This window comes from Salvelinus alpinus, chromosome 17 (genome assembly GCF_045679555.1).
Source record: "Salvelinus alpinus chromosome 17, SLU_Salpinus.1, whole genome shotgun sequence".
NCBI classification, from domain to species: domain Eukaryota; kingdom Metazoa; phylum Chordata; class Actinopteri; order Salmoniformes; family Salmonidae; genus Salvelinus; species Salvelinus alpinus.
In genome coordinates, this window is record NC_092102.1 from 42,518,626 (window position 1) to 42,543,628 (window position 25,003).

Sequence of the window (25,003 nt, forward strand, 5' to 3'; positions counted from 1 at the left end):
GAAACAGAGGTGTGACCAACGTCTTTACCTGGAAACAGGTGACCAACATCTTTACCTGGAAACAGAGGTGTGACCACCATCTTTACCTGGAAACAGGTGACCAACATCTTTACCTGGAAACAGGTGACCAACATCTTTACCTGGAAACAGAGGTGTGACCAACGTCTTTACCTGGAAACAGGTGACCAACATCTTTACCTGGAAACAGAGGTGTGACCAACGTCTTTACCTGGAAACAGGTGACCAACATCTTTACCTGGAAACAGAGGTGTGACCAACATCTTTACCTGGAAACAGGTGACCAACATCATTACCTGGAAACAGAGGTGTGACCACCATCTTTACCTGGAAACAGGTGACCAACATCTTTACCTGGAAACAGAGGTGTGACCAACGTCTTTACCTGGAAACAGGTGACCAACATCTTTACCTGGAAACAGAGGTGTGACCAACATCTTTACCTGGAAACAGGTGACCAACATCATTACCTGGAAACAGAGGTGTGACCACCATCTTTACCTGGAAACAGGTGACCAACATCTTTACCTGGAAACAGAGGTGTGACCAACATCTTTACCTGGAAACAGGTGACCAACATCTTTACCTGGAAACAGGTGACCAACATCTTTACCTGGAAACAGAGGTGTGACCACCATCTTTACCTGGAAACGCAGGTGTGACCAACAACTTCACCTGGAAACGCAGGTGTGACCAACATCTTAGTTATGCCTTCCTCTGCAATGAAGAATATTGACATACAGGAAATGATAGGATATCAATTTGCCATAAACGTGTGCAGATTCTCTTGAGGATGTGAACTATTTATGGATACAAAAAGGCAGCATGGCCATGATGTGTCAGTGAATTCTAATATCCCCAGGGTTCTAACACTGCAAAAGATACACATGGGGTTCTGCAAGCCTAACACTCTCAGACCAACACCAAAGCTTGTTTGCATATTTAACAAATAAGGGCAGACAGACATGAGACCAAACTGCTGAAAAATTATTCCCACACTACAGGTGGCTATATCGATCTGCTAATACAGGACTAGTAAAGGCCCACTTTTGAGAAAATCATTGTTTTCAAATGTTTTATTTATTCAGATTTTTTTACGGGGTGCTGCAGCACCCTCAGCCCCAATACTACCTGAGGCTTTGGACATCCATTGTGATTGCAATTGGTAGTCAATTTCTGCAGCGTGCTACAGTGGGGAAACTGAGACTTAGTCCTCACTAGGTAACTGTGTAATTATGGATGCAGGTATTAGAGATTAATGTAACTACGATAGTCATAGGTTTGGGTTCATTGTGTCAAATGCAATCAAATAACACCTTTAGATAAGTCTGACCAGACTCTGAAGCAGCACTTACAACTGATCATAACTACAAATCAAATCAAATCAAGTTTATTTTATATAGCCCTTCGTACATCAGCTAATATCTCGAAGTGCTGTACAGAAACCCAGCCTAAAACCCCAAACAGCAAGCAATGCAGGTGTAGAAGCACGGTGGCTAGGAAAAACTCCCTAGAAAGGCCAAAACCTAGGAAGAAACCTAGAGAGGAACCAGGCTATGAGGGGTGGCCAGTCCTCTTCTGGCTGTGCCGGGTGGAGATTATAACAGAACATGGCCAAGATGTTCAAAATGTTCATAAATGACAAGCATGGTCAAATAATAATCTGGAATAAATGTCAGTTGGCTTTTCATAGCCGATCATTAAGAGTTGAAAACAGCAGGTCTGGGACAGGTAGGGGTTCCATAACCGCAGACAGAACAGTTGGAACTGGAACAACAGCAAGGCCAGGTGGACTGGGGACAGCAAGGAGTCATCATGCCCGGTAGTCCTGACGTATGGTCCTAGGGCTCAGGTCCTCCGAGAGAAAGAAAGAGAGAAGGAGAGAATTAGAGAGAGCATACTTAAATTCACACAGGACACTGGATAAGACAGGAGAAGTACTCCAGATATAACCAACTGACCCTAGCCCCCCGACACAAACTACCGCAGCATAAATACTGGAGGCTGTGACAGGAGGGGTCAGGAGACACTGTGGCCCCATCCGATGACACCCCCGGACAGGGCCAAATAGGAAGGATATAACCCCACCCACTTTGCCAAAGCATAGCCCCCGCACCACTAGAGGGATATCTTCACCATGCCCATAGAATGAACCCTAAAAGAAGGAAAGCTAGGAATATACAAAAACAGCCTTGTTACTTATATTTCAACCACAGAGGAAATAGGTAATGTTTTTACTTACAAATGTTTTTACCAAATGAGTGTATAGTGCCATCTTGTGCCTATTATGAAAATGGCATTCCTCCATGATATTCTCTCCAATAACATCATCCATTGACCACACTTCACAAATCATGTGTAATTTATAAAAACGTATCTTACACCAGAACAGCCTATGATAGCCGCCCTGTAGGAACGCATATTACGGACAATCAAGAGGCCTGGAGCGCCATAACCACAGGGTGGCTGGTTCAAGCTGCACTATATTTTGCATTTTAGTCATTACGCAAACGCTCTTATACAGAGCGACTTACAGTAGTTGGTGCATTCATTTTCATACTGGACTCCCGTGAGAATCGAACACAACCCTGGCGTTGCAAGTGCCATGCTCAACCAACTGAGCTACATGGCACCCTGCATTACAACTGTTCCCTTATCAGGTAATACCAATGATGTATATAAACGTGTGGGGTTTATACACATCAGTGATACACTAGTACAGGTATACAGTTTCTCAACCCCATGGGCCCAATAGGTGGTCCTCGTTTTTGTTCTTGCCCTAAACTGATAAAACTAATTCAACTGATCAGCATAAACCATTCTGGCCGTCCCCAAGGAGAGATATGGGAAATACTAACATTAAAGAATGAAGTGACGATTGGATTCATAATTCTTGACATATTGAACGTGTGACCTCTGGATACAATATCACCTGCTTGGAAGGAAAACACTCACAAGTCAAAAAAAAAAACTTCTGCATTCAAGGATGTTGTCACCATCAAAATACTTCCTGCTTCCTGAATCATCTCACCAAGGGTTTCTCCACATAATCTATGCGGTGGTTGACTTCAGTGTTTTTCTTGCAGATTCTGATATTTATGAGTTATCATGGCTACTACTACTTCAGCTGCGGTTACAGAACCTCCTGGATTAGAGACTCAACGCAAAGAAATCGAGTCTTTACTTCAGGAACATGAACTCCGTGCAGGGGATACTTGGTAAGACTAAAGATACTTAAACTAACCCGCCCTCTGCTCTGAATTTAAACCCTACACTGATGTACCGACAACAAATAATGACAGTGATGTCTTTGCTGTTGCTTAGATGGCATATATCGTAATCAGCATAATTTAGCATTATCTTTAGATAATGGCATTTTTTAATTGCCAAATGTGTGTTATTACTCTTGCCTGAAATATATGCGCTGGTGTTTGGAATGACGTTTGATCACTGCGTTAGCATTTTAGGGAGAGCATGATGCGGAAAACTAGCTAGCTAACGTTATGTCAACTCACGGTAGTTGTTTGGTTAACCAACTAGTTAGTTGGATTGTGATGCTATTATTACGATTAACATCACGTCCCAGACTCCCAGCTGACATAGCCTGTTGGGACATATCATGGCAAAGTTTTGGCTGTAGGAAGCAAGCTTACTAACTACTGTAACATTAGCTAGCTACACTGCCAGCAGGCTAGCCCGCCTGTTAGCTGTTACGCTAGCTAGGAGAGGGACAGCTATCTAGCAACTTGCAATCCTTTCGGTTTAATGTCAAATTATTGGCATTCTGTTTGTTTTCTAAAGTTTACAGATTATTCTGTGTTGTCCCTATTATTTTGAGCAAGTGAGCGCTATCTAAATTAGCTAACTACGCTGGCTACGCTTGCGTTCCTTCATACCCGTTAGCTAGCTAGCTGGCTGGTACTTTCGTTTTTGCCAGCAAAGTTTCGTTTTATCCGGTGGTAGGAATAGTACCCAATTGTCATAGTTGAGTTGAAGTAGAGACATCTTAATAGAAAATGACTCAAGTAAAAGTCCTCCAGTAAAATACTACTTGAGTGAAAGTGAAAGTATTTGGTTTTAAATTGTAATTGTTAAGTGTCCAAATTAAAAGTATAAGTAATTTCACTTTCCTTATATTAAGCAAACCAGACGGCACGATTTTCTTGATAAAAAATAAATATATATTTACAGACTACCAGGGGCACGCTCCAACACTCAGACCTAATTTACAAACAAAGCATTTGTGTTTAGTGAGTCTGCCAGATCAGAGGCAGTAGGGATGATCAGGGATGTTCTCTTGACAAGTGTGTGAATCGGACCATTTTCCTGTCCTGCTAAGCATTCGAAATGTAAGAAGTACTTTTGGGTGTCAGGGAAAATGTATGGAGTTAAAAAGTACATTTTCTTTAGGAATGTAGTGAAGTACAGATACCCCCAAAACTACTTAAGTAGTACCTTAAAGTATTTTTTTACTTAAGTACTTTACACCACTGGATTTATCAGTATAACACCCAGATGAGGAATGATCGCTGCTACCGTTGTGGTTATATAAAGGTCAGGAAATCTGTGTGAAAGAATGAAACACCATTCAAGTGCTGTTTTGTCCTAACAAACTCAATTTAAAAAGGGAATTGGACAACTAACGTTAGCTAGGTAGCCATGATTTGCCAAAGGTTAGCTGCCCTAATTTTGAAATATCCATTCCTGCAATTGTGAATTTTCCATTATAGCTAGAATTGTATCAGTAAATAAACCAAATGCACCCCAATCAGAAAAGAGATTGCTGTAATGATAAAATACTAGTCTAGGGGGATGTGATGTGGAGTTGTTGGTTAATTAATGTCAGCAGGCAAAATATAAGTCTCCAATTTAGCTGTTCCTATAACTAACACATGCAGGTACCTGGTGGAGAGGCGATGGTATGAGCAGTGGAAGGAGTATGTGGAAACAGGAGACCAGAACTCCTCTTCTTTCCCTGGACAGATTGACAACACAGAGCTGTTTGAGGGTGAGTGTCACATCACAAATAGGTCCTGTAACAACAGAAGACAGTATTAAGTCAGAGACAAATCATGATGATTATGATACCCACAGAACTGGATTCCTACCATCTGAAGGAGCGTCTGGTGGAGAATGAGGACTTTGTGTTGATCCCTGCTGAAGCATGGCATAAGCTTCTGGCCTGGTATGGCATGGTAGAGGTCCAGCCTGCCCTGGAGCGGAAGGTAAATGGCAATTCCACAGTAACAGTGACACTGAGACTCAGATCTTTCACTGTGAAATGTATGTCAAACAAAAAACAATGATTGCGAAGTTAAACAAACAATACAACTCTATGCACAAGGACTACTTTTAAAAATGTCCACTGACAATTTGACAAAAACACATTTATTTGAAGAACAGTGCAGATGCAAAGTTTGGTAACAAAATGACAGCACACCGTCATTCTGTGACCAAACTTTGCATTGGCACTGTTCTTCAAGTAAATTCATGTTTGTAAAATGTCACTCTGTTACTGTGGAATTGCCCCAAAATAGAATGGTCACAGAGATGCAGAGAACCTGCAGAACCTATGGTCAAATCATATGTTGTACTGACTCATGTTGCGGCTATGAAAAGACACAACTTCCATTGAAGTGTTTCATTTGTATTAGGCAATACATTGCCTGTTAATGCGTGGTCTGTTTCAGGTGGTGGATCTGCCCAGCCTAGTCAAGGTTGAGGTCTACCCTGTGGAAATCTTCTTGTGCCTCCATAGCAACATGGAAAATGTTGTGACGGCACAGTTTAGCCGTGCAGATCACATCCGTAAGTAGAAACGCATTCAAAAGATGCGTTAGTAGCTATGCTGAGTCGTTGTGCACCTCATATATATATATATATATATATATATATATATGTGTGTTTGTTCATGTTTTCCCCTTCAGATACGATTCAGAAGGTGATGATGAAGCAGTTTGATGTGGTGGAGGGGGCAGAGACCCGGCTGTGGATGAAGAGCTCAGACACCAGCTGTGAGAGGCTGAGGAATGTCCACGTCAGAGTCCTCGACTCCTGCCTCAGCTCTGGCATGGTATGTCTGTTACCCTGACTGTCAGTGCTTCGCCCCTCATCCCACACCACCCCACACCTACCTGCTCCCCTGACTGTCAGCGCTCCCCCCCTCATCCCACACCACCCCACACCTACCTGCTCCCCTGACTGTCAGCGCTCCGCCCCTCATCCCACCCCTCCCCACACCTACCTGCTCCCCTGACTGTCAGTGCTCCGCCCCTTATCCCATACCACCCCACACCTACCTGCTCCCCTGACTGTCAGTGCTCCGCCCCTCATCCCACACCTACCTGCTCCCCTGACTGTCAGCGCTCCGCCCCTCATCCCACACCACCCCACACCTACCTGCTCCCCTGACTGTCAGTGCTCCGCCCCTCATCCCACACCTCCCCACACCTACCTGCTCCCCTGACTGTCAGTGCTCTGCCCCTCATCCCACACCTACCTGCTCCCCTGACTGTCAGTGCTCCGCCCCTCATCCCACACCACCCCACACCTACCTGCTCCCCTGACTGTCAGCGCTCCGCCCCTCATCCCACACCTACCTGCTCCCCTGACTGTCAGCGCTCCGCCCCTCATCCCACACCACCCCACACCTACCTGCTCCCCTGACTGTCAGCGCTCCGCCCCTCATCCCACACCACCCCACACCTACCTGCTCCCCTGACTGTCAGTGCTCCGCCCCTCATCCCACACCACCCCACACCTACCTGCTCCCCTGACTGTCAGCGCTCCGCCCCTCATCCCACACCACCCCACACCTACCTGCTCCCCTGACTGTCAGCGCTCCGCCCCTCATCCCACACCACACCTACCTGCTCCTCTGACTGTCAGCGCTCCGCCCCTCATCCCGCACCACCCCACACCTACCTGCTCCCCTGACTGTCAGCGCTCCGCCCCTCATCCCACACCTACCTGCTCCCCTGACTGTCAGCGCTCCGCCCCTCATCCCACACCACCCCACACCTACCTGCTCCCCTGACTGTCAGCGCTCCGCCCCTCATCCCACACCTACCTGCTCCCCTGACTGTCAGCGCTCCGCCCCTCATCCCACACCACCCCACACCTACCTGCTCCCCTGACTGTCAGCGCGCCGCCCCTCATCCCACACCACCCCACACCTACCTGCTCCCCTGACTGTCAGCGCTCCGCCCCTCATCCCACACCACACCTACCTGCTCCTCTGACTGTCAGCGCTCCGCCCCTCATCCCACCCCTCCCCACACCTACCTGCTCCCCTGACTGTCAGCGCTGAGATACAGTGGTAGTGTGTTTCAATGGCAACTGTGTTGTAACATGTCCTGCCTGCATTGCAGACGGTGATCATGGAGATGAGGAATGCAGATGGTACCTGGCCCAGCTCCAGACCGCAGATCATGTGGGGGTTCTTTCTTTTAACCATTTTTCTTTCTTTGCTAATATTATCAGTGTGTCATTAGAGAATGTACCGTTGCTATTGTAGCAACGCAGTTTTGTGGTAATGGTGATTCCCATATGTCGGATAATAAAACGTGTTGTATCTGTAGGAGTCTACACTACCTTTTGTCTTATTGTATTATTCAGTATCATTCAGTAGATGATATTTAGTAGATGATAGTTTCTCCTTCCCTGTCTTGTAGGAGGAACTCTGTGGAGGAGCAGGACTCTTACCGGGGCCAGCCAGGAGTCTGTGGCCTCACCAATCTGGGAAACACATGTTTCATGAACTCTGCACTGCAGGTAAGTCATCATTACTACATAATGTGTCAATGCTGTACCTAAATGCAGGGACCTGGTCTATGATGGATGGATTGTGTTCCTCTCCCTGCTCTGTCCAGTGTCTCAGTAACACTCCTCCACTGACGGAGTACTTCCTGAGGAATGCCTATCTGGAGGAGCTCAACTTCACCAACCCCCTGGGCATGAAGGGGGAGATCGCAGAGGCCTACGCTGACGTCATCAAACAGATGTGGTCGGGGAGGCACTACTCTGTGGTTCCCAGGATCTTCAAGGTAGTTATCAGTGTGTGACACTCTGCCCACAATTTTATAATCAATTAAAAAGGCTTGTCAGTCTGTCATGCTAAGGTGTTACCATGCATACCTTGAGAACCTCGTGTGTTGTTTTTCATACCAGACCAAGGTTGGTCACTTTGCCTCCCAGTTTCTGGGCTACCAGCAGCATGACTCCCAGGAGCTGCTCTCCTTCCTGCTGGACGGGCTTCATGAGGATCTCAATCGGGTCAAGAACAAGGAGTACATCGAGCTGAGGGATGCCGCTGGCAGGCCTGACCAGGTAACAGCCTGTAGTGGAAAGAGGGCAGGGAGAATAATAGTAAAATACTGTACCACCATGGCTCTGCAAGCTGTAGTAGACCTAAAAGGCATTTTCACTCACCCTTTGACCTCAACGTTCAGGAAGTGGCAGAGGAGGCATGGCGTAACCACCGGAGACGGAACAACTCCGTGATTGTTGACACCTTCCACGGCTTGTTCAAGTCCACCCTGGTTTGCCCCGAGTGCCGCAAAGTGTCTGTCACCTTTGACCCCTTCTGCTACCTGAGCGTTCCCCTGCCTGTTAGCAAGGACCGGGTAATGGAGGTATTCTTCGTCTCTCTGGATCCTGTGGCCAAACCTGTTCAGGTACAAGATTCATCTTCCTGTAGTTGGCCCTACATCATGCTTTTTATATGTGATCATGTGTATTGATTTATTTGTTTACTATCCCACCAGCATCGCTTGGTTGTACCCAAAGCTGGCAAAGTGTTTGACCTGTGCTCCGTTCTCTCGGAAATGACCGAAATCCCAGCCAATCAAGTAAGACATAGTTTTAAAGTCACTGTGAAATAAACAGTAGCCTCTGGTAACTATTATGTCATTCGTCACATGAAATGTTGAGTTGATACTGACCTGTGGGATGACATATTTGTGTCTCATTTCCTTATTTCCTATTTTAGATGGTTGTGGCCGACGTGTTCAACCATCGCTTCTATAAGCTGTACCATGCTGATGAGTCTCTAAGCTGCATCCTGGACCGGGATGACATATTTGTGTATGTAAAAAAACAGCATTTACCTCCACACCAAAAACATACTTTTGGGGTCTGTTCCTGTTAGCTTCAGCATCTCCCCTGACACCTGTCTGTGTGTTTTCCTGATAGGTATGAGCTGAACAGAGGCTCTGTGGAGGAGGAGGGGGATGAGGTGGTGCTGGCTCTGTACCTGAGGGAGCGCTCCCACTACAGGGACTACGGCTCAGGGAGCAGCAGCTACGGGACGTCCCTTTTCGGACACCCACTGCTCATGACCGTGCCTCGAGGCCAGTGCAGCCGCGACGCCCTCTATCATCTCTTCCTGCAGCGGCTAGCGTGAGTTACTGTCACAGCCCAAACATCAGCTAAAATAGGCAATGCTTTAGAATGGAGGCTCTTATCAAGGTTGATTGTGATAACTGGTTGTAAAGATGCTGTACTGTACTGTGTCTGAAAGATGGTGCGGTGATGTTTCCACAGGCGGTATGTCCGACCACCAGATCCCTCAGAGGAGGTGGAGGAGGAGGATGAGGAGGAGGGTGAAGATGATGATGACGACGATGAGGAGGAAGAATTGTACAAGACCCAGACCAATGGTGTCAGCTACGGTAACTGAGCTCTAAAATTCTCACTTAGCAAATCATTGATACGCTGGACAGAATGGATTTCTACAAACTCACGATTTTACTTAGTGTCTCCACTCCACAATGTTGTCTGTCTCCACAGATGACGGCGAGAATGACTGTGAGAGGCCAGAACCCTCCAAGAGAGATCACTGTTGTGATGGTGTCGGCCAAGGGCCTGCTGTGACCCAGACTCAGCCAGACCAGACCCAGGAGTCTGGAGGAGAGGCACAAGCTGACGAGGGGGCCAGCAGTGAGGTCAGGGCAGGGTGCAGCACAGAGGATAGTGCTTTGGCATCCTGCAGTGCTGGAGCCAGTGGTGGTGCTGGAGCCAGTGGTGGTGCTGGAGCCAGTGGTGGTGCTGGAGCCAGTGGTGGTGCTGGAGCCAGTGGTGGTGCTAGTGTTGATGCCAGTGCTACAGGCCCAACAGACAGCCAGCAGGGTGCAGGCCACCAGCAGCAGCAGCCATGTGAGGAGGAGGAGGAGAGGGGTGAGTGCCCCCCCTGCCTGCCACAGGCCAACGAGAGGCAGGCAAAGAGAAAGGGCTGCGAGGCCAGACGGAGGAAGCTGCTCTTCTCCATCCAGGCGGTCAACTCCAACGGCACCACAGAGAGAGGCATGGGAGAGGACGGCAGTGCCTTCTCTTTTAGCTGTGAGTCTCAGACATCACTTTCACACTGTCAACTGCTTTGTCACTCCTGTAGCTAGGCTCATATACACTGTGTATACAGCAGTATGTGGACACTCCTTTAAATTATTGGATTCGGCTATGTTAGCCACACCCGTTGCTGACGGGTGTATAAAATCGAGCACACGGCCATGCAATCTCCATAGACAAACATTAGCAGTAGAATGGCCTTACTGAAGAGCTCAGTGACTTTCAACGTGGCACCGCCATAGAATGCCACCTTTCCAACAAGTCAGTTTGTCAAATTTCTGCCCTGCTTGAGCTGCCCCGGTCAACTGTAAGTGCTGTTATTTTGTAGTGGAAATGTCTAGGAGCCACAACGGCTCAGCCGCGAAGTGGTAGGCCACACAAGCTCACAGAACAGGACCGCTGAAGTGCATATCGTGTAAAAATTGTCTGTCCTCGGTTGCAACATCACCACCGAGTTCCAAACTGTCTCTGGAAGCAACGTCCGCACAAGAACTGTTCGTCGGGAGCTTCATGAAATGGGTTTCCATGGCCGAACAGCCACACACAAGCCTAAGATGTGCAATTCCAAGCGTTGGCTGGAGTGGTGTAATGCTCACCACCATTGGACTCTGGAGCAGTGGAAACGTGTTGTCTGGAGTGATGAATCACTCTTCACCATCTAGCAGTGCGGCGGACGAATCTGGGTTTGGTGGATGCCAGGAGAACGCTACTTGCCCCAATGCATAGTGGCAACTGTAATGTTTGGTGGAGGAGGAATAATGGTCATGGTTCGGGCTAGGCCTCTTTAGTTCCAGTGAAGGGACATCTTAATGCTACAGCATACAATGACATTCTAGACCATTCTATGCTTCCAGCTTTGGAGACAATTTTTTACATTTAACTATGCAATTCAGTTAAGAACAAATTGAGTTGACGGCCTACCGTGGAACAGTGGGTTAACTGTCTTGTTCAGGGGCAGAACGACAGATTTTTACCTTGTCAGCTCGGGGATTCGATCCAGCAACTTCTCGGTAACTGGCCCAACGCTCTAACCACAAGGCTACCTGCCGCCCCACAAAGCGAGGTCCATACAGAAATGTTTGTTGAGATTTGTGTGGAAGAACTTGACTGGCTGCACAGAGCCCTGACCTCAACCCCATCAAACACCTTTAGGATTAATTGGAACACATACTGCGAGCCAGGCCTAATCGCCCAACATCACTAATGCTCCTGTGGCAGCAATGTTCCAACATCTAGTGGAAAGCCTTCCCAGAAGAGTGGAGGCTGTTACAGCAGCGAAGGGAGTACCAACTCCATATTGATGTCCATGATTTTGGAATGAGATGTTCGACAAGCAGGTGTCCACATACATTTGGCCACGTAGTGTACTTTTCCTTTGTTTTGGAGCTTAGTAGCTGGGCATTTGATGTAATATTACTGTATCTCTTTCACAGCTCAACCATATGTAGCCATGGACTGGGATCCTGACATGAAGAAGAAATACTACAACGAGAATGAGGCAGAGGTATGTGTGAATAATGCTTTACAGTATATGTGTTATTAAAGTGTGAAGCTATTAAATGTGTTTGGGCCTGCTTGCTGGTCATTTAGCTAACTCCAGAACTCCTTCCATCCACAGAAGTATGTGAAACACCAAAGCATGGAGGTCCCTCACCAGCAGACCACAGTGCAGCTGCAGGAGTGCATAGAGCTCTTCACCACTGTGGAGACCCTGGAGGAAGAAAACCCTTGGTACTACTGCCCCACACCTGTTATTTCTATCTATCCTACCCTATCTATCCTCCTGTGCCATTGGAAACTATTCAGGCCACTTGACTTTTTCCACATTTTGTTACGTTACAGCCTTATTGTAACATTGATTAAATACAAAATAAAATTCTCAGCAATCTACACACAATACCTCATAATGATAAAGCGAAAATTGGTTTTTAGAATTTTTTGCGAATTTATAAAACATAAAAAACAAATACCTTATTTACATAAGTTTTCAGACCCTTTGCGATGAGACTCAAAATTAAGCTCAGGTGCATCCTGTTTCCTTTGATCATGCTTGATGTTTCCTCAACTTGATTGAGTCCACCTGTGGTAAATTCAATTGATTGATATCTACCTACAGTAGATATCCAAGTTAAATAAATATAATCTGTCCATCTACAGTATCTCTCTCCATCTACAGTATCTATCGATCTCTGTCTAACAAGAATGATGTTGAATAGAGTTAAAATGTCAGTTTTCCCAGGAAAAGATGTAGACTTAATATTTTTACATCAGTAACATATTACAACTTACTGCTAAATACTGTTGTGATTTGTGTGCAATGGTCTTCTAAAGATGTGTTGCATGTGTTTGCTGCAGGTACTGCCCAATGTGTAAGAAACACCAACTGGCCACAAAGAAACTTGACCTGTGGTCACTGCCGGAGGTTCTCATCATCCACTTGAAGCGCTTCTCTTACACCAAGTACTCCAGGGAGAAGCTGGACATCATCGTTGACTTCCCTCTCAGGTTAGTTACATCCTGTCTGTGTCTTCTATACTGAACAAAAATGTAAATGCAACATGTAAAGTGTTGGTCCCATGTTTCATGAGCTGACATAAAATATACTTTTTCATACACACACAGTAAGTTTATTTCTCTATAACTTTGTGTACAAATTTGTTTACACCCCTGTTAATCAGCATTTCTCCTCAGCCAAGATAATCCATCCACCTGACAGGTTTGGCATATCAAGAAGCTGATTAAACAGCATGATCATTACACAGGTGCACATTGTGACAATAAAAGGCCACTCTAAAATGTGCAGTTTTGTCACACAACACAATGCCACAGATGTCTCAGGTTTTGAGGGAGCATGCAATTGGCATGCTGACTGCAGTTATGTCCACCAGAGCTGTTGCTAGATAATTTTATGTTAATTTCTCTACCATAAGCCGCCTCAACGTCGTTTAGAGAATTTGGCAGTACGTCCAACCGGCCTCCCAACCGCAGACCACTTGTAACCACGCCAGGCCATGACCTCCACATTCGGATTCATCACCTGTGGGATCGTCTGGGGGGGAGAGACCAGGGGGAGAGACCAGGGGGAGAGACCAGGGGGAGAGACCAGCCACCCAGACAGCTGATGAAACTGAGGAGTATTTCTGTCTATAATAAAGCCCTTTTGTGGGGAAAAACTAATTATGATTGGCTGGGCCTGGCTCCCCAGTGGGTGGGCCTATGCTCTCCCCCTCCCAGGCCCACTGGCTGTGCCCCTACCATGTCATGAAATCCATAGATTAGGGCCTAATGAATTTATTTCAATTGACTGATTTCCTTACAGTTAATATAACTCAATAAAATAATTGAAATTGTTGTATTTATAGTTTTGTTCAGTATAATAATAGACATTCTGTCCACATGTTTTAAATGGGGAGGATGTCAGTGTGACTAGTGTAAACTCTAAGTCACTACAGAGTTATTAGTGTTGAGAGGAGCTATCCTAATCCAACCCTATTGCTCTTTATTACAGACACCTCGACTTTTCAGGTTGTCTGCTGAAGAAGACCGGTACAAACGGAGAGCCGCCCAGCCGATATGATCTGATAGCAGTATCCAACCACTACGGCGGACTCAGAGATGGACATTGTGAGACGCTGCTTTTGTATATCATACTTTGATATATGCCTTCAAGGCAGTGTTTAACTTTTCTCTCCTCTCTCGACAGACACCAGTTATGCCCGGAACAAAGACAACGGACAATGGTATTACTTCGATGACAGCAAGGTGACATATGCAAGGGAGGAACAAATTGTGGTAAGTTTAGCTAAAGGACAGCTGAGAATTATTTATTAATTTTTGTTGTCTTGCAATGTCATGATCTCCCCTCCTTTGCCTATACCCTCCACTTCTAGACCAATGCTGCCTACCTCCTGTTCTACCACCGACAAGATAAGATTCGCCAGCCCACCTTACCCGCCCCCTTGGACAGCTCCTCTCCCACCCAGCCTGCTGATGATGTCACTTCCCCCAAACACGATGGGATGGAGGGAGCCACTCCCTGTGTCAACATGGAAACAGACTGAAGCAGATTTGTTAGTGTTTTTTTCTCTTTTTCCTGAGTTGATGGGGCTTTTTGATTTTGTATTGTTTTATTTCTTTTCTATTCCAAAAAAACTTGAACCTTCTTCCTCTGTTCTGCATTGAACAAGGAGTGAGAGGCTAGATTCTCAGGCCGGTGGAGAAGAGTGAGGAATACAATTTATTCTTTTTTTAAATTTAATTATTTTGGAAAGATTATCGAGTAAATCTGGGGAGACCAATATAGTACAACATTGAATGATGAAATCTGTCATTGCTTAATCAGACTAAGGTATGCAGTGTTTGTCTATGCTGATGCCAAATGGACCTCTTAGTGATTGGATATAGTCAATCATAATTTAGGTGATTCAAGACCTATGAATTGTGAATATCTGTGCACCACTATCTATCTGTACTGTGATGCACTGCTGGAAAGATGACCTCTAACTTTGATCCACTGCTGTGCTTCTCAATTGAGCTCAAATCGAGGCAGATTTCCTTGAGGCTGTTTGAATAGAATTTAACGCATTTTGCTCTAGAAGGTAAATCACAATGTATGAGGTTAAAGGCCCAGTGCAGTCAAACTTGATTTCCTGGGTTTTATATATTTCCTCATTATGAGGTTGGAATAATACTGTGAAATTGTGAAAATTATGCCCTTTTGGTGTAAGCTGTTTTGAAAAGAAGACCTGCATTTCAGCTTGTTTTGCATGGGTGGAGTTTTGGCATGCCTGGTGACATCACCGGGCATTATAAGTTAGACCAATAACAGAGTTTCAAACCTCCCTACCAATAATGGCTAGTTTTCAGGATGCATATCCCTCCAACTATGGCGCGTTCAATACAACTCGGAAATATCTGACTTCAGTGCCTTCAAGACAACTGAGAACTCTGAGAATAAGAAAAACCCTGACTGGTAAAAATAGTTTTGAACGGTCATCCACCTCGGAATTCCGAATCGGAAACTGTGGCATCTTTCTAGAACTCCGACTGTCTGATCACTGACATCATGATTTGACCTCGCCCCTCCATTTAAAAAAATAAATACAAAATAAAAATCACAGTAAGGTACTTAACTGTTACACAGAAATTATTTGATATTCAGATCATAACAGCTGCATTGAAGGGAAAATCCACTCAAAAGCTATCTTTTGGCATTTTTCCATTAGTCTGCTGTTGATACAGCAAAATGCATCATCATGATGATGTGGTCAGTGACACTTTGCTTCTTGAATGTCCAATATCTTGAAAACTTGACTGCTGACATGGAAAACATTTTGTGACTGTGTCAACAGTGTACTATTGAAAAATACACCAAAATATATATATTTTTTTGGAGTGGATTTACACTTTAACAGCATGGATAACCTGGTTTCAGTTAACTCCTGATTTTAAAATCAGATTACATTCTCTGTTATCTTTATATCAAGAACTGCATTAACCAAAACACTGCAATGTGATTTATATGGAACATAAAGGTAAAGAAAACCCATAGTATTAGAAGCAGACACTTTGAATACAGTTGGAGGCGCCGTGGCGTTGTATATTTTCTCTTGCGATCCATTATTTGTTTTTCATTGAATTATCAGACACATAAATTGGGCATCTTGGTGCTCGTGGAGATATTTCATTTCTAGTTAGGATTAGTTTTCCACTATCAACAGTGATTTTGAGATAGAATCTCTGGTGCAGGACATAAACAGATGCATATTTTTCGGATTCAAATATAATTTGTACTCTTTTAGTAGAAGCAAATAAATGGCTACATCTTTAAAATTAGATAGTTTTATTTTATTCTGTGCAATTTCTTAATGACGAGCAATGGATAGAGAGCTCTTAAATGATTTTTTAAAGCGCATCTGTACAGTATTTTTCTATTGTAATAAATGTATTGTCTTTGGTCATCTGATTCAGAGACAGGGGCGGGGTGAATTAATTTACTTTGTTAATAGATTAAATATTTTATTGTATACTCATCTTTTGATATTAATAAATGATGACTATAGCCAGTAGGCATGAGGTAGATTTTACACTTTTACATGACATCCTGGCTTTCCTTATCTTTTTTACCAGTAAATGATCAGGATTTATAATTCGATCTAAGGTGGCTGTGAGAGCTGGTTAACACAAGCCCTTTAGAGATGTAGTTTAGATTGGGCTGTGGCCATGCTCTGAATGGCAAGGCCTGCTTAGTTTGGGATGTTCATTATTTCCCTGAGAAAGCAATATGCAGTTGTCAATATGCAGTTTATAGAAACTGGAGCGGAAGGCCATTATACTGCCTAAAAACCTGTAAAAGGTCAATCTTCATATTTTTGTTTGTCAGAATCACATTGCTACAATATGTTCAGGCACAAAAGGTCAGCACACACAAGGTTAATGCCAGCCAGCCTGACTACACAATTATCTTATTCACCAACACCCGTTTGGTCTGAAATTGCTGTTCAAAACATAAAGCCATTTTGTACGATGGAGTGACCGCAATGATTATATTCTTGTATCAACACACGATTGGTGATGCTGCAGTAAATGTATGGGCTTTTAGTGGGAACAGAGGCACTCTCCAAGGTAGTTTAGTGTTTTCTGAGCGATCTGGAAGAGGCCAAGCTGCCATCCCAAACATATTCCTTGGTCCTCCAGAACTACTTAACATCCAGTACGATACATGAATGTCCACATTTAGGATGTTGCAGTGCACTGAATACTGTACCCCCTTTCTTATAGGTGAAGTTTTCATATTCATACATTAATGAAAATGGGCATTTCACACCTGCATCATCTTCCCTTCTGTTCCAACGTTGCTTTGACACAATGCAGTGAAGTTGCTACTTTGCGATGAGTATGTAAAATAAAATGTCTGATTCATTCTTAAACATTGTATGTGTATGTAATACTTCTGCCTCAGGATGACATGGCTAAACATTTAATTATGCAGTCCTCAGATGTACCGTACATGCTACGCATTGCTTTTTCTACACGGAGATCAGGCATTCCACGTGATTGATGAAACATACACTTTACGAAAGCCTTCAGATCTGCAGATAATTTATTTCTAAATCTCCAAAGCCAAGCAGATGGTATACATCCTCGTCTCCCCATATCACCACCTCTTCTGGCACAGATACAAAACCATCAGCTCCAATGGACAGGCTACATCTCATTAAACTATACAGTACAGCCAAAGTGGATGTTTAGGCAAGATTTTGTATGTTTAAAAATGCTTAAATGGTATTGAGAGCTAATCAGGTAACATCTCTGAAAGAGACTCCGAGGGCACAGAACAGCTGAAGAAAAATACTACTAAGAACTTAAAAACAAACAAGCAATGCAGACAATATCAGAGATGAGGCCTTGGTTCACACACACACACGAAGAGAACAAGCCGATTCAGAAATGTGCAGAGGAGAAGCATGTCTGAAATTAAACACAACCAAACTATTTTCTACAAATAATACATCTGTGTGATCCGCTGATATATGAATGCAGAATGAAATCAGTTAACAGTAAGGCGTAATAGTGAAAAATTGCAAGGCAACAATAAAACTAAGCTGAGAACATGCATAATTTACATTCAACTTACAGTATTTTTACACAACGAAACAAATAGGCATTAGTTGTCATTAAGTTAATGTCAGAGGTTAAATATGTTTGCCTTTATATTGTTTTTTTATTGCCTTGAGCCAAAAATATACTGTTTAGGTATCACAATCATATTTAAGACATTTTTTTTTTAAACAACTGCCTCAGAACCATGATGATACACTGTATCACAGAAACTGGCTGGCTCTACAGCAGCAGCTAAGTCAATAACCTCATTAGAACATTGTGGCTTTTATCTCTTGACTGAAGATTCCACAAAAGTTCAGGTCTCGAGACATCAGCTCCTCCTCAACGTTCTCCAGGGCCCATTTGTGCTCCACAATCTCCAACGCCTCCCATTCACTCTGAAAGAACACGGGAGACAGGCGTAAAAAAGAAAACCCCTACTAGTACGAAAACTGGCTCCAACAACCCCCATGTCTTTGATTTAAGTCCAACATCATTACACAATAACTAATTGCCCCAGGATAGAACAAAACCATATCCTCATGACTTTAGATGAAAGTATATTAGCGAGATTAGACATTAAAGCTTAATGATTGACGGTGATCGTCCAAGTACAGCTAGCTAATGCTGAGAGACCGACATCAAGGCTGCTTGTTTCTCACCTTGAAGGCCTTGTTAGGATCAGGCGGCATGGCCATGGCAGCGCCAGTCATCTGATCCTGCATGATCCTCGACTGATCAGCAGCTGGAACACAAGACCAACAGTCATCATGTAATGCGAAAATGTGCCCGCCACATCATACCTCAGTTGGGTTGCAACTGGGACAAGTACAGTAAACAACTCTGAAATGCATTCACGAGGTAGATACAGTATTCTGTTAACAGAGTTCTAAAACGAGTTGTTCCATCATGTTTTCTACATTAACATCAAGGTACCAAGTCTTTCTGCATTCTTGTTAAACATATACACTATGAAAATGGCAAAGACTTGGCATTATCAGCTTACCATTGTCCTGTCCAAGAATGAGGCTGTACATGCTCCTCAGTCCAAAAACATTAAGGAAATACCAAGAGGCTGAGCTCACCCTAGAAACAATTACAAATAAAATAATCTACTGAATCACATCAACAAGATAATATACTGAATCACATCCTCAACATAATATACTGAATCACATCCTCAACATAAGAATATACTGAATCACATCCTAAAGACTGTCCTGACAAGAATGCAATTGGATAATTCCTACCATACAACTATGTAAAATTACTAATTTTAACAATTTACACAGTAAAAATAATTACCTGTGCTGATGCTAAGTTTGGTACCAGAATTACAGTAAAATCTCCCTCAGTTGTATTCTGTTGCCAAACTTTGTATCTGCACAATTCTTCCTGTAAATGTGTTTTCGTAAAATGTTCAGTGGAAATTGTTAGAAGTTGTGCTTAGAGTTCCATTCTATGGTTTGTTAAACTTCAAAGGTTTTTGTTAGGTATACATTTTCTGCGTAATTCCATTACCCTTGAATTACCCAAGTATGTTTCTATTTTTGCTTTGCTGGTGTAATTAAAAGGCTGGTTGAAAACAGACAACTGAATGAATGGAATACTGTACCAGGATGCATCAAGAGACAGCAGTTCAATTCCACGCTGTAGCATTGGTTTGAATCTCAATGTCAGAGGAAAGGGAACCTTAGCTGTGGGGGGAAAAACTATTAACAGTGTTCAATACCACTTCAATACAATAGTAAGTGGCTGTGGTGTAATTAAATTGCAAACAATTCAGGATACTGTATATTATGTAGGCATTATTTCCTATCTAATTATTGGACCAATTTTGCAAGTTCAACATCTAACATGAGGTTATGCAGGGCAGTCAATGTCCCTAACAAACTGAACTTACTGATGACAAAGCCAGAGAATGCCCAGTTGATCCATCCTCCAATCACAATCATGGGAAGCACATTGGTCAGATTTCCCTTCATCATGTCAGTCAGCATGCTGGTATCTGAAAAAGGAAGAGTTGTTGAATAATTGTGTCTAGCACAGCAGTAAAGAAAATTGTTACCACATTTTAATGCATCTCTGAGAGTGAGAAAATGTACTGCTAATCTCATTTATAAGAATGGAACTAAAATAGAGGCAACAACTGTCAAAGTGGGAAGAACACAAATAGATTGACTCACCAGTCATTGGGTTTTTGGGAGTCACCTTTCGCTTGACCTTCTTGAAGAACCCAGTTTCCGAATCATTGAAATATTGCTTTCGCATGTTAAATGACTACAAAAAAAAAAATAAAAAAATCTCTAACACACACACTAGGAATAGAACATTTCAGAATATAAAAAATATTATGTAACTCTTACTTGTTTAGGGATATATTTTCCATTTTCTCTTAATATGCGGCTACGCAGAAGGACTTGGCTGCAAAAAAAGTCAATTTAAGGTTATAGTAAGCAATAAGCTGACATATTTAGTAATCATAATTACAACAGTTTGCCTAAAGTTTCTCACACCATGGGATAACAGTATTTCAGTCAGTTAACTCACCTGTCTGACACCTGTTCCAGATCAACTTTTTTGTCACTTTGCAGGAGTTGGGTGACATAGTGACGGATAATTCCAACGCAAAATGTAATCAATACAATTGGTAAAACCACCCATATTCGGATACTTGAATCCAGAAGCAACTCAGCCATGTTTTTTAACTGGTTAGTTTACCTTCAGGACTATTCTGTGAAGGAAAAAAAGACAGTTGAACAAATAACGTTATCCTAATAGATTGTGAGCTGCTCAAGTCACTAGACAAATAACTTCCTCGTTCTAGGCTGTCATGAAAGCGTTGCTTACTATCTTTGGCTCGGATCTTTAGTTGACACGACGGCCCTAGGGGGCTTCCTGTAACTTAATTTAGCTAGCTGCTAGTTCGCATGTAGCATGCTACCCAAATAGGTTTCCTTAAATAATTGAATAAGACAAGACCGTCTCCAACCACAGATTATTGAAATGAGTGAGTGTAGCCATCCAAACAACAACCGTATTTTTCACATACGTTAATATATTAATTGAATGATAAGCTCAAATAACGCGTTTATACCTTTTTTAAGTACAATTCTCTGACCATCAGAGAAGCGAGCGCTCTTTCTTCTGACCTTTGAACTCCATAACGCTTTGACCCCTGACGTATGATCAAATACGGTCATTATACGGAATGATATGATGTATTTTCTGAAAATAGAAGCATCCACATTTAAATCATCAATAATACATTTTAGTTCAACCAATTAATGATCTAATTAATGTAGTTTCAGCTGTCGAAAAACGGTGCGTGCAATTAGGGATCCTTGGGACGTCCCTATCCCCCATTGAATTAAAAGATTATGGATATACTGACAAGATTACATGTCTCTCCGACCTAGCAATGGGAGAGTCGTTGTCCACATAGCGGTATGTTGGGCTTTTTAGCTCCCGCTTATGCTTTCTTTGGATTGGTGGATACATCTCATTACTGTAATCCTTTTTGAAATATATGATGAGGGTTGTTGACCTCAACTTCCTTTACACCATGGCATTGTTGAATACTTGTTTCTGATTGGCTTTAAGGGAATTCTAGAACGTGCATTATTTCCGTATAGTATATCAGCACAGTAGAATTCAATGGCTATCGTTCATTCCCACATGTTGTTTGAACTGCATTTGAAAGCAAAAGTAAAATTGAAAACCTTATTGGCACTGTTGAATTCGATTTTCATAAAAGCAAACTAGGAGTGATGTTTTGGTTAGCTAAACTAGCAAATTTGTTTCGTTACCAAGACAACAACTGTAGCTATCTAGTAAACATGCTAGCTACTTCAGTGGATGTTGAACACATTTCTTTCAGCAAATGTGGCTAAATTATAGCCATGGTATAAAATGGATAATCAAATCGGTGTTATGCATACTCAGGAAAATAATACAACTCCGTGGAAGGTTAGTTCCACCACTTTCATTATCCCTTATGTATTAAATTGAGAGAGATGCTATGCTACTAGCCTCATGCCATGAATATGCATATCCATCTCCAGACCACTCCGATAAAAAGTGTTTTTTCTCAAAGATGCCGGGATGTCACGTGTCCTACTTAAATCAGTACACTCGTAACAACTTAAGCATTACGAAACGTCTATTCAATTAAATAAACCTCATATAGCAAATAAGCCATAAATATTTTTGTTCACCAAATTCAACACTCTCTCATTGAACTCCATTCAAAAACTCCCTGCTTTGTGTGCGTAAAAACTCCACCTGCTGGAGGGAGACAGGTTTTCCGCTGAGTTGGGCATCTCGCTCTCAATTCAATTAAATTCAAAGGGCTTTATTGGCATGGGAAACGTGTGTTTACATTGCCAAAGCAAGTGAAATGGATAAACAAAAGTGAAATAAACAACAAAGTTAACAGTAAATATTACACTCACAAGTTCCAAAATAATAGAGACATGTCAAATGTCATTTACATTTAAGTCATTTAGCAGACGCTCTTATCCAGAGCGACTTACAAATTGGTGCATTCACCTTATGATATCCAGTGGAACAACCACTTTACAATAGTGCATCTAACTCTTTTAAGGGGGGGGGGGGTTAGAAGGATTACTTTATCCTATCCTAGGTATTCCTTAAAGAGGTGGGGTTTCAGGTGTCTCCGGAAGGTGGTGATTGACTCCGCTGACCTGGCGTCGTGAGGGAGTTTGTTCCACCATTGGGGTGCCAGAGCAGCGAACAGTTTTGACTGGGCTGAGCGGGAACTGTACTTCCTCAGAGGTAGGGAGGCGAGCAGGCCAGAGGTGGATGAACGCAGTGCCCTTGTTTGGGTGTAGGGCCTGATCAGAGCCTGAAGGTACAGAGGTGCCGTTCCCCTCACAGCTCCGTAGGCAAGCACCATGGTCTTGTAGCGGATGCGAGCTTCAACTGGAAGCCAGTGGAGAGAGCGGAGGAGCGGGGTGACGTGAGAGAACTTGGGAAAGTTGAACACCAGACGGGCTGCGGCGTTCTGGATGAGTTGTAGGGGTTTAATGGCACAGGCAGGGAGCCCAGCCAACAGTCATATGTCTATATACATTTTTGTAACGATGTGCAAACAGTTAAATAAAACATTTAAAATAAATCAACATAAATATGTGTTCTATTTACAATGGTGTTTGTTCTTCACCGTTTGCCCTTTTCTTGTGGCAACAGGTCACAAATCTTGCTGCAACAGGTCACAAATCTTGCTGCTGTGATTGCACACTGAGGTATTTCACCCAATGGGTATTTCACCCAATGGGAGTTTATCAAAATTGGATTTGTTCTCTCTCTCTCTTCCTCTCTGTTGAAGTTGACATTTTAAATGGTAAGGGTTAGGGTTTAGGGTAGGTACGTCCCAAGGAAGTCGGATAGCACTAACCATCGAAAAACTGAAAAGTTCAGAAGAGCTAGCTACTTCCGTTTCCGGTACATGCATGGGCATGTGAAAATCCGTTCCGCCAGCAAGACCTAGCAAGTATATGGACGTGACCTCGGCGATAAAAGTCCCACAATGAAGATTGTAAAAAATAAAATGGTCGAAATTCGTAACCATTTATGAGGAAATCTTAGCAGACTTAGATTTTTTTTCCTAATTGAAACATGAAAAAAAGTGAATCACCTTTATAACACAAATAATATTATAGCGTTAACATTATTGTTAACAGCAATACACGTAATGATAGTTATCAGAGTAACAACGATAATACAAATAACAACACATTACATTTACATTTACATGTAAGTCATTTAGCTGACGCTCTTATCCAGAGCGACTTACAAATTGGAAAGTTCATACATATTCATCCTGGTCCCCCCGTGGGGAATGAACCCACAACCCTGGCGTTGCAAGCGCCATGCTCTACCAACTGAGCCACACGGGACCACATTATTTATAATGCTACTATTAATTCTAAATTATAGTAACAATATTAATAACATTGCTAATTATCCCAATTGTACTGCACAATGTTTGTTACGTTTTTCATATTGGACATACATATTGCACCGTACATAATTCCCTGAATGTACAGTAGTGTTGAAGTAAAAGGGGGCCCATTATACTCAAGAGCGCTTTTAGTTTCCAAATCCACAGAGTTTACACCTAGAAAAGTGTCAATGCACATTTTACTTTCCTTAAAGAGTGGCCAATCACCTTAAATGGAATAGCTTTTTCATATTGGACAGACAGTGCCTTGCAAAAGTATTCACCCCCTTGGCGTTTCTCCTATTTTGTTGCATTACAACCTGTAATTTAAATGGATTTTTATTTCATGTAATGGACATACACAAAATAGTCCAAATTGGTGAAGTGAAATGAAAAAAATAACTTGTTTAAAAAATAAATAAAAAATGTAAACGGAAAAGTGGTGCGTGCATATGTATTCACCCCCTTTGCTATGAAGCCCCAAAATAAGATCTGGTGCAACCAATTACCTTCAGAAGTCACATACTTGCTCAGCTCTTGCTCTCGCTTCTGGTGATTCTCTGATCCACCTCTACGCAGACGACACCATTCTGTATACCTCTGGCCCTTCTTTTGGACACTGGTAACTAACCTCCAGACGAGCTTCAATGCCATACAACTCTCCTTCCGTGGCCTCCAACTGCTCTTAAATGCAAGTAAAACTAAATGCATGCTCTTCAACCGATCGCTGCCCGCACCTGGCCGCCCGTCCAGCATCACTACTCTGGAAGGTTCTGACTTAGAATATGTGGACAACTACAAATACCTAGGTGTCTGGTTAGACTGTAAACTCTCCTTCCAGACTCACATTAAGCATCTCCAATCCAAAGTTAAATCTAGAATCGGCTTCCTATTTCGCAACAAAACATCCCTCACTCATGCTGCCAAACATACCCTCGTAAAACTGACCATAAAACCGATCCTCGACTTCGGCGATGTCATTTACAAAATAACAACACTCTTCTCAACAAATTGGATGCAGTCTATCACAGTGCCATCCGTTTTGTCACCAAAGCCCCATACACTACCCACCAT

At 43.0% G+C, this 25,003-nt stretch overlaps 2 protein-coding genes across 3 annotated transcripts; one reads left to right on the top strand and one right to left on the bottom strand.

The window, feature by feature from the left end:
• Nucleotides 1–3,032: 3,032 nt before the first annotated feature.
• Nucleotides 3,033–17,291, top strand: usp11 (ubiquitin specific peptidase 11). Its single transcript, XM_071349014.1, has 21 exons — nucleotides 3,033–3,236; nucleotides 4,917–5,026; nucleotides 5,113–5,243; nucleotides 5,709–5,826; nucleotides 5,946–6,091; nucleotides 7,389–7,450; nucleotides 7,692–7,791; nucleotides 7,890–8,063; nucleotides 8,188–8,346; nucleotides 8,469–8,693; nucleotides 8,784–8,867; nucleotides 9,008–9,102; nucleotides 9,211–9,417; nucleotides 9,562–9,689; nucleotides 9,808–10,356; nucleotides 11,796–11,866; nucleotides 11,981–12,093; nucleotides 12,718–12,867; nucleotides 13,871–13,986; nucleotides 14,066–14,154; nucleotides 14,253–17,291. The coding sequence occupies exons 1-21, from the start codon at nucleotides 3,127–3,129 to the stop codon at nucleotides 14,421–14,423; spliced, it is 3,108 nt and encodes a 1,035-aa protein (XP_071205115.1). The 5' UTR covers nucleotides 3,033–3,126; the 3' UTR covers nucleotides 14,424–17,291.
• Nucleotides 17,292–17,446: 155 nt separating this feature from the next.
• LOC139542982 (ER membrane protein complex subunit 3) lies at nucleotides 17,447–21,213 on the bottom strand. 2 transcript variants are annotated; one of them, XM_071349019.1, is made up of 9 exons: nucleotides 21,062–21,213; nucleotides 20,515–20,698; nucleotides 20,331–20,388; nucleotides 20,151–20,244; nucleotides 19,868–19,972; nucleotides 19,580–19,661; nucleotides 18,971–19,050; nucleotides 18,627–18,709; nucleotides 17,447–18,362 (listed from the first exon to the last, which is right to left on the bottom strand). In XM_071349019.1, exons 2-9 carry the CDS (start codon nucleotides 20,661–20,663, stop codon nucleotides 18,234–18,236), a joined length of 780 nt encoding a protein of 259 aa, XP_071205120.1. In that variant the 5' UTR covers nucleotides 20,664–20,698; nucleotides 21,062–21,213; the 3' UTR covers nucleotides 17,447–18,233. The 2 variants fall into 2 exon arrangements, with proteins under 2 accessions (XP_071205120.1, XP_071205121.1); XM_071349020.1 differs by having other exon boundaries at nucleotides 20,815–21,108.
• Between the last annotated feature and the right edge of the window lie 3,790 nt (nucleotides 21,214–25,003).

Excerpts from the sequence above, each read along its gene's own strand:
- usp11 (XM_071349014.1), top strand. The coding sequence starts at position 3,127 with ATGGCTACTACTACTTCAGCTGCGGTTACAGAACCTCCTGGATTAGAG. Across the intron at positions 8,694-8,783 it reads CTGTGGCCAAACCTGTTCAG|CATCGCTTGGTTGTACCCAA; the intron begins GTACAAGATTCA and ends CTATCCCACCAG. Across the intron at positions 13,987-14,065 it reads CGGACTCAGAGATGGACATT|ACACCAGTTATGCCCGGAAC; the intron begins GTGAGACGCTGC and ends CTCTCTCGACAG.
- LOC139542982 (XM_071349019.1), bottom strand. The coding sequence starts at position 20,663 with ATGGCTGAGTTGCTTCTGGATTCAAGTATCCGAATATGGGTGGTTTTA. Across the intron at positions 19,973-20,150 it reads TCCCAAAAACCCAATGACTG|ATACCAGCATGCTGACTGAC; the intron begins GTGAGTCAATCT and ends TTCCTTTTTCAG. Across the intron at positions 19,662-19,867 it reads ATTCTCTGGCTTTGTCATCA|CTAAGGTTCCCTTTCCTCTG; the intron begins GTAAGTTCAGTT and ends TTCCCCCCACAG.